General features: G+C 35.6%; 3 protein-coding genes across 13 annotated transcripts in view; 1 reads left to right on the top strand and 2 right to left on the bottom strand.

Annotated features, from left to right (window-relative positions):
* RhoGAP71E (Rho GTPase activating protein at 71E) overlaps window positions 1–1424 on the bottom strand; it is a 29186-nt gene extending 27762 nt beyond the window's left edge. For 4 of the 10 annotated variants that reach the window (XR_008405637.2, XM_053759912.1, XM_053759911.1 and 1 more), the window contains exons 1-2: window positions 975–1417; window positions 700–872 (exon numbers count right to left, since the gene is read on the bottom strand). Coding sequence is in view for 9 of the 10 variants with exons in the window: in XM_053759912.1 (XP_053615887.1) it covers window positions 700–872; window positions 975–1142 (341 nt within the window). In the remaining variant the exon portion in view is untranslated. Of the gene's footprint in view, window positions 1–699; window positions 873–974 lie in introns of all 10 variants that reach the window. The other 6 variants (XM_053759910.1, XM_053759909.1, XM_053759907.1 and 3 more) reach the window with 4 other exon arrangements.
* A 1627-nt stretch (window positions 1425–3051) lies between these two features.
* Window positions 3052–6169, top strand: LOC128678151 (uncharacterized protein). Its single transcript, XM_053759497.2, has one exon. It carries the CDS (start codon window positions 3250–3252, stop codon window positions 5236–5238), a length of 1989 nt encoding a protein of 662 aa, XP_053615472.1. The 5' UTR covers window positions 3052–3249; the 3' UTR covers window positions 5239–6169.
* On the bottom strand, window positions 5719–12115 carry Scsalpha1 (Succinyl-coenzyme A synthetase alpha subunit 1). 2 transcript variants are annotated; one of them, XM_053759498.2, is made up of 5 exons: window positions 11971–12115; window positions 10748–11115; window positions 9725–9919; window positions 8254–8433; window positions 5719–6377 (listed from the first exon to the last, which is right to left on the bottom strand). In XM_053759498.2, exons 1-5 carry the CDS (start codon window positions 12005–12007, stop codon window positions 6162–6164), a joined length of 996 nt encoding a protein of 331 aa, XP_053615473.1. In that variant the 5' UTR covers window positions 12008–12115; the 3' UTR covers window positions 5719–6161. The 2 variants fall into 2 exon arrangements, with proteins under 2 accessions (XP_053615473.1, XP_053615474.1); XM_053759499.2 differs by lacking the exon at window positions 5719–6377 and adding an exon at window positions 7159–7194.
* Between the last annotated feature and the right edge of the window lie 22 nt (window positions 12116–12137).

The following is a 12137-nucleotide window of genomic DNA, read 5'->3' as shown; positions in this document are numbered from 1 at the left end:
GATATTTAAAGTAACTGTATTGTACAAAAAACAAAACATATGTACACAACGTGCTTCCTAATCTAACCTTTAATTTAAGGAGGCAAAATCTCAAGGGAGCATCTTAGAAAATGGGAAAAATCTCATTAAATAAAAATATGACCAACACCTACACAACCTGAGTTGGTGTGTAATGATAAAAACAAAAAAAAATAAGAATTTATTTGCAATGCTTTTGCAGACTTTTCTTATCAATGTTTACTTCAGAGAAATAAGCAAACATACTATTCCACAAATCATATAAAAATTGCACATTACAAAATACTTGTAAGAGATTATTAGCTTAGCTACCCTGCACTCTGATAGTGTCATTGGGTTTCAAATACTTTGTGTTTGTGACATTTTTATTTTCTGTAGAAAATATGCAAACAAACATACACTATGTAATTTAAGAAAATGAAAATACTTTGGTCTTGATCCTTTCACAATTAATTGACCCACCAAATAATAACACAAATATTGATTTTAACATAATTATGTGCATAAAAATACTAGCATGGGGTATTGAACAACAAAATGCTTATTGTTATCTTATTGCTTGGATGTCAAATAATATTTATTGCTTAGATGTCCAAAGTGTATAAATCCTATAAAAAGTATAAATTTGTTTTATTAATCAAGTCAATAAATAATTAGATGAAGCAAATAATAAGCTCTCACCTGAGAAATTTCTTCAACACACTAGCAATAGTGTAAACTGAGTAGTTATCCACATTGACTAGCCTGCCAGTCTGAAGGAAATGTATGAGCTTCTTCATGGCACCCTGATGACCTGGTGCACGGAACACGTCGCGGCGAAGTGGAGCCTCCTTATTCAACTTCAGTATCAATACCTAAACACCACCAAAAATTTACAAAACTGGCATTTATTTTAATCACTGAAAATGTAGTTTGTTTAACTAAACATTATAACACTAAAAACTTTATATACTAACAAGCAATGGCCCGGGTATGTCATCTTTGCAAACTTCTTGCAAGGGTGCTCCGAATTTCACTTTTTCTAATCTTCGAGGGTAAGGCAGGGTGTTTGGATGACCACAAGAGGTAACCACATTGCTCAATGTAGCTGCTCGGCGGTGCATCCTCCTGGCCCAATTGCTCATGTTGAAGGGAGGTTTTGCTTATTAAAAACGCATAACCCGATATATTCCTACGGGTTCCTGTAAATAATAACGAGATGTGCCATTACGATGTATGTCAGGGCTTTGTTCACTGTTGAAATTCGACAGGAGAAAATATTTTAACACAACACCGTATCCGTAAAACCAACTTTTCAAGACTCGTCTGACTGAACAAGACAGACAAGACAAGCAAGCCTATCTTGCTTCAGGATACTTCTTTCTCCTTCCTTGCTTTGTTATTGCTTGCTCGCTTCTGCACTGCAATGATCGGCGGCAGTGTTGCCATCTGACTAATAGGTTTTACCCAGTTGCTAGATTTTCCAAAAATGTGTTAGTTTGCAATTTTTTATCCCAAAGAGTTTCTAGATGTAGCTAAATGTTACAATATGTAGGTGGTTACAAAAAATATGTAAATATGTCATTGAATACAAAAAAAAAATGGTTGCCTGTAAAGTCGGTTTTACGGGCGAAGATTTTACGTGACAACGTCTTTTTACGCGCGCGGCAGACCGATCATAGTTGAGTGGGAGAGAGACGCAAGGCATTCGGCGGGCCTTTCTCTCGATCGGTGACTCATCGTAACGTTACCGGGCGTTACACTTTTTCGTAAGTGACTCCCAGCCGCAACCTAATTTAAGACGTTGTCACGTCAAAAATAATAAGATTGTTGTATTTTGCTTGGTTATTAGAGCGTTAAAATAATATTTTCGAAAACGACTAACGTTAAATGACTTGTGACGTGACTATGAAAAAGGAAGATGTCGATTGTAGGGGTTCAGTAAGCACCTACATCTATACTATCTGTGTACGATTGTTTACCGATATCGAAATATTGGCGATTTTTTTAATCTGCTAAAGATGTCTCTCCATTAACTATTATTTTTTTAAGTCCTTTTTCTTGATAGATAATCGATCACACAAGTAAAAGAAGGTGAAAATTTTAATTACCTTCAAGTTTCTTAAAATAATAGCTGTCACTAAAAATAGTTAGATCTAGAAAGGTTGCTATTTTGGCAACACTGTTCGAGGGCAATCGACGCTTCACGCGTCACACTCACACTTCCTTCTAATTTTGTGTTGCCATCACTTCATGTAAAAACACCCACCCAAAAAGTGATGCTAATATGTCCTGGCATACATATATACATTCCACAGAAATTGATTGACCCCGATCTATTTATGATATTTATGATCTATCACTCCATACTGACCTAAACCTGCCTGACTAAGCAAATCCAACGAAAGATATTATTCGTTTATACTTAGCATTTTTAGTCGCGAATTTTAAAAAAAGAAAAATTAAAAAATTAAATTATTAGAAATTTTAGAAAGAAAACTTTTTAACAAAAATTGCCTTTTTGTTTTGACATAAGCTTCGTCTTCTATCAGTTTATGACCACAGTTGACCAAATAATGCAGAACATAACCTAAAATAGTGTTATTATTTTCAGGATAATCCACTAAATCCTTCCTTTTTCCTTTAAACTCGCACCACGATTGCGTAGAAGGTATTTTAGGTCGTAAATCTGCAACAATATTGAAAATTGGCACTTTTTGCCTCCATTAGTATGTAACTTAGTTGTACCAGTAGTGACATTTGCACTAAGCTCTGCATAATATGCCCTATTATACTACAAAATAATGGTTAAAAATGGACGACTGGCAACAAACTAAAAGCACCACAAACTAGCCGGGCATGAAATGCCATAAACTATTAGGTAAAAAAATCCATTCAATACCTAAATAGATAGTAGGTAGGTACCTACCCGAATTACTAAATCCATGGGTACCTACTAGGTACCTATTTCGATTTCTCATGAACATGAAATGAAACATCCAAACTTTTTTCTCTATTTTTATCTGTCATTGTCATCCGTCCTTCATGTGTCACAGTCAGTCAAACCGACCGGCTTGACCGGCTTCTTTCTTTCTGTTCAGTCCAGTCAGGTCAGGGCGGGTTGATTGAAGTGAAGATCGTTTTCCCTTGTTTATTTCCGAATTTCCGATTCCATTTAAGATACTAAATTCAGCAGCGACCAAGCTGCAATATACATTTACCATTTGCTAAAGCTAAACCAAACGGACGACAATGGGAGATTTTGAAGACGAGTGGTTAGAACATGATGAGATTCAAGGGGCTCAAGCTCCGGCGCCTAGAACTTATAACAATAATTCTCGCGTGTATCGTCCCAGTGCTGGTAGAGGCAGAGGAGAACGAGGTGTCAGAGGCCGAAGCAACGAAAGCAATTGGAGATCACGCGGTAATCCTGCTGGCGGGGACTATCAAAATACGAGACGTGATTTCCCTAGGCGCGAAGACGGAAACAAGAAATCTATGTATGTTTCTTCGCAAAAGATTGGACGTATCATTGGCAAAGGGGGATCTAAAATACGAGAATTAGAATCTGAATCTCAAGCAAAAATTAAAATTGGCGACTCAAGCGGCACCGAGACCGAAGTTACTCTTATTGGATCTGATGAAGCCATATCTAAGGTAGAAGATTTGTTAAATGACCTTTTGCAGGACTATAAGCCGCCACCAAAAGAGAACCACAATCAAAGTGCTGGCAGTGGTGGGTCTAATGAATTTTTCAAAACAAATGAGTCAGGTGTACAAGTTATTGATTGGGATAAATTAAACAATTTTCATGATCAACACCAACAAGAGCGATGGGAGAACTTACCACCTATTATTAAAGACTTTTACAAAGAAGACCCAGAGGTAGCTGCTTTGACACCGGCAGCAATTGCTCATTGGCGTCTTGCTAACAATGATATCCAAGTGAAGAGGACTTTTGATGACAAGCCAGGTTTGAAACCCATTCCAAATCCAGTGATGACTTTTGAACAAGCATTTAAACACTATCCAGAAATTTTAGATGAGATTTATAAACAAGGCTTCACAAAGCCATCTCCAATTCAGAGTCAGGCATGGCCAATACTTTTAAGAGGGGAGGACTTGATTGGTATTGCTCAGACTGGTACTGGGAAGACATTAGCATTTTTATTGCCTGCTTTGATACATATTGAAGGACAAGTGATTCCAAGAGAAGAGAGAGATGGCCCTACTGTGCTGATCATGGCACCCACTAGGGAGCTAGCACTTCAAATTGACAAGGAAGTATCCAAATATCAGTACAAAGGAATTAAGTCTGTTTGTTTGTATGGTGGTGGAGACAGAAGGGAACAAATCAAAGTGGTGGCTAAAGGAGTTGACATTGTGATAGCTACTCCTGGTAGACTAAATGACTTGGTGATGGCTAGGCATTTGAATATAATCAACTTTTCTTATATAGTGTTGGATGAAGCTGACAGAATGTTAGATATGGGTTTTGAACCACAGATTCGTAAATCCTTATTTGATGTTAGGCCAGACCGACAGACTGTTATGACTTCTGCTACTTGGCCACCAGGTGTGCGTCGACTGGCAAGTTCATACATGAAAGATCCAATTCAAGTCAATGTAGGTTCTCTAGACCTAGCTGCAGTCCACACAGTAACCCAGAAAATCATGTTTGTGGAAGAAGGTGACAAGGAAGCTGTATTGCTAGAGTTCCTGAACAATATGGATCCTAATGATAAAGTTATTATATTCTGTGGCAAGAAAGCTACAGCTACACACATTTCCACAGAGTTGGCTATGAAGGGTATCGAGTGTCAATCATTGCATGGAGACAGAGATCAAAGTGACCGTGAGGAGGCATTAGCTGACATGGTTGATGGTAACGTCAATATTTTGGTAGCTACAGATGTTGCTTCAAGAGGAATAGACATCAAAGATCTGACACATGTAGTTAACTTGGACTTTCCCCGGCACATTGAAGAATATGTGCACAGAGTTGGCAGGACAGGGAGAGCTGGAAAGACCGGCACTGCTCTGTCATTCATAGCTAGGAATGATTGGGCACATGCCAGAGATCTGATTAAGATACTGGAGGAAGCCAATCAGGATGTTCCAGATGAGTTGGAATTGATGGCTCAAAGATTTGAAGCTATGAAGCTTAGAAGGGAGAAAGAAGGGGGTGGGTATGGGGGCAGGGGAGGACGCGGCGGGAGAGGCCGACGTGATAGATACTAGTTTTTGATACCCTTTGCCAAAGTTGTGTTAGATGAGGCAAAATATCCAACAGTTACATTCCTATCTGCACAAATTTGGTTAAATTTAGTATTTTGTTGTTAGAAAATTAGTTTGTTTTTACACAGTATAAGTGTCTACACATCTGAATTAGTAACAACTATCTAACTTACTACTAACTATACAATATTTTCTCTGAACAACTTTAAGGTGTTTGAACAACTTTGTAATACAATTACTAATCTATTTACCGTTAGTCTTGTACATTTTTTTAATTTTTTTTTCTTGTAAGATTGTGTGGAATATACTCTTAAAAACATTTATGAGACATTTGTTGATTAAAAATCAGATATGGAGACACTTTCTAGGTACTACTTAATGCTGTGATATATTTTTGTGTTAAGTATATTTTCTAATAGTTCTTAGAAACTTCTTTGAGAAGTGAATGTCAAAGGCAATAAATGATGTAAGAAAACTAAAGAGTAGGTAATACGTGTGTATTTCTTTTACAATTTTTTCAACCATACAATACAACAGTAAAAGCGTAGTCAGGAAATCGTTTTGAATATCATATTATCTAACGGAAATTTGATCGATATTTTGTAACACTTATATTTAAATACGACACTTATCGCCTATCATGGACTAAAATATAAAGTTTGTAAAATATATAACAAAATTGTCCATGTCGCCTATTACATAGTGCTCAGCTAATAATGTCGTGCATTCAAAGTTTTAGAATAAGATTTTGGAATCTAAATTTATGTGGATGATGATTACATGGTTGTAATAATAAACATTTATCGTTTCTTCAAAACGTTTCTTTTCCGGATTCGAACAATATCACTGACATAACAATAGGAAATAAATAATTCTATAGACTATACAGAATAGACATACAATCTTGCGGTAAATATAAGCGTTACTTAGACGAGTTCTAGTCTTTTCATTTCTTTGAATAGTTCGGTGCCCATTTTGGCGGGCGAGCGTGTGACGATGACGTTGGCTTTTTCTAGGGCTTTTATTTTGTCCATGGCGCCTCCCTTCCCGCCGGAGATGATGGCCCCGGCGTGACCCATCCGCCGCCCGGGCGGGGCCGTCAGCCCCGCGATGAACGAAACCACGGGTTTCGCCTTTTGTCCCTGAAATAATTATACAACTGCATATTCACTTCAATTCTTTAATTTGGTTGTGTTGTGGTATGTATTTTATCGATTTACACTACAAAATTAATATTATGACAATTTCAATATCCAACTGAACCAAAATGTGTCGTGACTCCTTAAATATAAATTATATTATTACACCAGTTAGGTATTCAACTGCAATATTTTTGCTAAGATTACTTAAAACTATGATGATCATGTTAGCCCCCCTTTTTACTTGATATATTAAATCTATTACTACATATACTAAATCTAAAGAAAAGCTTAACAATATAGCAGAGAATGATATGCTTATCTAAATTAAAAGTCTAAAAACAAGCCGATATGGATTTCCGAGACAATTATTGAACAAGCATCAATAATAAATGATGTGAAGTAATATAATTCTTAGAAATTTTCGTGAGAGCATATTTACTTGCTAATGCAGGTATGTGCGTGGGATAATTTGAAGGTAGTACTGTGTACTTAAAGTAAAAACATTACCATTATGGTAAAAAAAAGATATTTAGGGACAGACAGAAAATAGACAACTTTATAGATGTTTGACCAGCTCAGAAATAATAACAAAATGCCACGATACCAGTAGAATCAAACTTGTATAGAAATTAATATCAGAACAGGATATAGATCCATTCATGAGAAGATATGACGTCATATCAATCAATGCCATTCCCACGCATCTATTTATAATGAATGATAACAAAATACAAATAATGACATGATACAAATGTAGGCTAGCGGATATAAGATAAATAAAACCTGGAGGCGGGTCTCACGCGTTTACCTGTCTGGCCTGTGCGAACAAAAAATAAATCATTGTGTTAAAGCAATAACAAATATATAATAACTTCGGGAAATCATAAAGAACGCAAATAATACTGTTTTGATGTTTTGCTATTATGTATAAGCAGATAACCAAAAAGTGATTTGGTTTGTATAAATAAATAGATAAATAGGCAAAAAATACTTAGCTTTATTTTAGCGTGCAAATAAAACATCTATTCTAACTCAAAGTCATAGATTTTTAAAATCATTTTCGTTTTCATTATGTATCTCAAATCATAACAATAAAAACTGCGAGGCGTGGGTGCAACCTAATAATGAAGAACTCACTGATTTCTGTGTGATTTATGTCTCACTGATGTAAATGATTTATTCATCGAATAATTTTAAATTGAAATAAAAAGAATAGATCATATAACTCATATAACATAGTCGTATCACGAAAAGTCATTGATAAAGAACTACAAAACAGATTGTCGACATATTGCTGCGGGATTAATTTGGCGCGCACTCATGGTTCTAGTTCAGTCAGAAGCACATCAACCTACCCAAATTCAATGCAATTTTACCGCTATTGCCACTGTATCGAAATTCATGATGGTTAAGTTGACTTGACATCAGGTCGACTGTACTTTTAAACGCCCTGAGAAGCTGTCATCGATTTTGAATGACAAGGGCAGTAAATAAATAAATAATAATATTCTATTTAAACTTTCTCAAGATCATTGTTTTCCTCCTATTATTTTAATTCTATTCATACGCCTTAAAATTATCTGCCTAATATTATTGCTATCTCTTTCGTAACGTTACTTACGTAACATGAAAAAGCAACATTATTGGCATTCATGCTTTGCATGACATCTTTATTCACTTAAGCTTGCATTGTTTTAGTTTTGCCGAATCTGATAAGGTTTGCAAAACTTTGCAAATATGTTCTACCTTTTCACCAAGTCAATATTGAGCTCTATGAAAGAGATCAGGCCAAGTAAATGATATAAGGTCAAAATCTAGCAGTACTGTATCTAATATACTCTTAAGTAGTGATAAGTGAAAAGTACAATAAACTTACAGTATTATGCTGAGTGAGGTACTCTGAGGCGAGTTCCTCTGCATTGCCTCCAATCTCCCCAATGAGGATGATGCCCTTCGTCTCAGGGTCAGCCAGGAATACTTCCAGGCAGTCGATGAAATCTGTGCCGTTGAATGGGTCTCCGCCGATGCCAACACACAGGGTTTGCCCCAAACCAGTCTGAAACCCATACACAATCAGATGTTTATGTATGATGTCTATGTTTTAAGACATTTTTGTTAGCCTATAGACATGTCCCACTTCTGGGCAAAGGTCCACCTTCCTTTTCCCACAAATCGCTATCGAATGCAGCCTGTTGTCAGCCCCACAGCAAACCATGATATTTTAAGACTTCTGGTTTTTGATACATTTCAAGACTGAATAATTTTATATTTTACTGGTGTCGAATTTTATTCAAGTCGCCTAAATGCACCTGACATGACTTTTGCGTCTACCGACTTCTACTGGCAAATAGCCGCGTAGACACTATTATATATTTACATAATTATTTATCGTTATTAAAATTTATTATACATTATTTGAAACCAGTTAGAGAAAAATAACGACTTTTCAATATCATGATAGCTTACGCAAGACTGTAACAACAATGTCTGCATTATAAAACTAAGGTCATTTATTTTTACGTAATCCTACATATTATAAAAACAAGTCCACCTGTCTAGTATCGCGTCTGTCTATGCGCGATAAACTCGATGTAATATCTCTATAATTTACTATGTGTTTAACCGATAGAAGCCGGGTGAGGCCCCTAGTTTTTGTTTAAGTATAGGGCACATGAATATTATATAATATACATGAATCAATCCACGGGGTAGTGATAAAGATCGTGCCGCAGATAACGTGACTTTACTTTTAGTCACCCACAGCTAGATGACATTAACCACACATACATAATGTTGTTATCTGTTATCTATGCTTGTGATAATCTAAGTTTTTTCAAATATTATGTAAATAAAAAGAAACAAGAGATAAAATGTATCAAAACAAAAAAAAAATACATCTTATTGTTATGCATAATTCGTTTCCTTTTGTCCAAGGCAGGGTTTCTCAATGACATATCATTTATAAATACTTACTAGTTAATAAGCTAATAAATAAGCGTACTTACACGCAGAACATATCTTTTAGAATTGGAAAGAATATCAACCATAGGGTTTATATTACTGTTTTATCGACGCGAAATCGGATGTCCTCAGAAAAACCATTTAGGCGGAGACTGTCCAGTGTTCGCAAAATATGCAATACTAATCATTTAGTCAACCCATCATTAAGTGACCTTTTTTTATATGTACAGTATAAGGGTGTCGCTAATACATATTTCGATAACACATATGCATCGGATAGGCGCGGAAGACCCAGGCCGTTGCACGTGACGATAAACCTAGCAATGAACCAACTAAAAATATTCATATCAATTTCATCCTTATAAATACCATAAAGAATATCATACCGATGTAGTTTGATGGCAAGCTTCATAAGTCAGGGTACCAGAGCGAGACACCACACCGATGCAGCCTCGCTTGTGCACCGCAGCGGGCATGATGCCAATCTTGCATTTATCTGGAGCAATGATGCCGGGGCAGTTGGGGCCTACTAGGCGAGATTTGTTTTGCCTCAGCAGAGCGTGTTTGACACGCACCATGTCCTGAAGATAGACAAATGAACTCTTTATTGCACCATTTACAGAAGAATCATAAGTTTCAACTAGTTATTCAAACATGGATGAAATGAAGATTGTCAATTTTATCTTTTTAAATCATCAATAATAAAAAAAAAATCAGACTTTGTTCACATTACAAAGTTCAAGTGTCAAGCATTATAAAAACTTATTAACATTTACCATTTCTAAGAAATTTTCTGCATTATCCAAGTCAATTTGATCTCATAAATGAAAATAATAAAGATAATATTTAATTACAAAAATTGAATACTGGGGTTATAATTATTGGATACCAATCCATTTTGAATTGAAGCTAGGATAGAAATAACCATAAAAGGCAAGGCTATTTTCACATAGTGATAGATTCACATAGTGGCTGGCCATGAGACCAGAAGTGTGGTCTAAGTCCAATGCTGTTGATACCTATGAGCTACCGAAGAGTATATCTCATAATCGCTTTAAACAACATCCCTGAGAGGAAGGTGTAGAGATGTAGTGAACTTATTCTAGGGTGGAAATCACATGCCCAAATGGTTTGATTTAATTAACATCACTTTGAAGGCAATATATGAACTCTAAAAAAATTTGACAGAACAAAATTATAAACAAGATTTCCTGATTTGGATAACTGTTAATAAGACTGCAGTGAAGTTTGTTGTGATGCTGCTTCAACTGTGCTTAGGACTTACGCATTAAACTTTATTTTTTATAAGTGTAATATCAATGTTATTGTACCATAAATAGAAAATAAAAATGTCGAATTGAATACTTTACCTTTTGAAATAGAAAATGTTTACACTCAATTATACTTACATGTTGTGGAACTCCTTCTGTAATGCAAACAATCAAAGGCATTTCCGCCTCAATGGCCTCCAAGATTGCTTTTGCTGCTGCGGGGGGAGGTACATATATCACTGAGGCATGTGCGTTTGTTGCAGCTTTCGCCTCTTTCACTGTTGCGAACACTGGCTTGCCTAAGTGTTCAGTCCCTGCTTTCTTGGGTGACACTCCACCAACCACCTGTGTTTTATAGTCAAGTGCTTGTTGGCTGTGGAAGGTACCCTGCTTGCCAGTGAAACCCTGGACAATGACTTTGGTGTCAGCATTCAGTACCAAATTTTTTCTGGTTTCCGCATAGGGAGAGCCTGAAGAATATCTTACATTGCTGAGTTTCAAGCCCTCTGTAACAGAAAATAAACTATTTTAAAATTTATTGTAATAATTATTGCTGTCTATTTGTTTATGTGTAAACTGAAGGTATAAGGTTCCAGTCCAGTATACAACTGGAAGTTAACAATATGTACATATTTTTTTCAAAAAATAATTAGTTAAGTGTCATGGTATTTATATACCAGAGTATAGGTACATACAAAATGTAATGACTGTCCGAAAATTCTAAATACCTAAGTTATGTAGGTATTCATGCTAAAAACACATTGTTATTTCAAAGAAACATTAAAAGTAAACCTAAATATAAATTGTTCTAGTTTACATAAAACACAACATAATGCAGTAACAATATGTACCATTATTTGTTATATCAGCTGAACAATGTAATCAGAATACTAATTTATGATGCTGTCAATGTACCTAGATGTCTTATTGATTCAGAGCAAAGGTCACACAGATCTATGCTTAGGCTTTTGTAGTACTAGTTTTACAGCATTGCAGTCAAATTGAATAAGTAGTTTCAAGGGCATGAATCACAATAATATAAGCGTGAATTAACGAATAATTTCAACAGCAGTACGACATTATTTTTAGATAGGATGAAGGTCTCGGTTACGATTACACACAATGCCTTAGCGTTAGTAAGATGAAATAAAGACATGTTTTATACAATTGTAATCTTCAAAATCAAGAGTAAAAATGCGAATCAAAAATAATTTTATCATGTAATAGATTCCAGTCAAATTACAAGGTTATCGCCAAAATAGGTACCGAACACAAGCGAAAATTTGGGTGAAAGCACAAGAGACATTGAAATTAGCGAGGATATATAATATAAAGATATGAATGCGTTAGATATAATTTACCTCTCAAACGGGAAAAAATCCGTACTGACACAGCCATTGTTTTAGCTAGAATGGGAGGCTGTGGGGAAGAAAAGAATAAATAAATTGTGGCAGTGTCACACTGCCAGCCATTACATAATTTTTATTAAATTGACATAAAGTGACACTTTTGTTGACAGTTGACACAA

Source organism: Plodia interpunctella, chromosome 19 (genome assembly GCF_027563975.2).
Source record: "Plodia interpunctella isolate USDA-ARS_2022_Savannah chromosome 19, ilPloInte3.2, whole genome shotgun sequence".
NCBI classification, from domain to species: Eukaryota; Metazoa; Arthropoda; class Insecta; order Lepidoptera; family Pyralidae; genus Plodia; species Plodia interpunctella.
The sequence above is the reverse complement of the archived record's forward strand: the minus strand, read 5'-3'. Positions and strand labels throughout refer to the sequence as shown.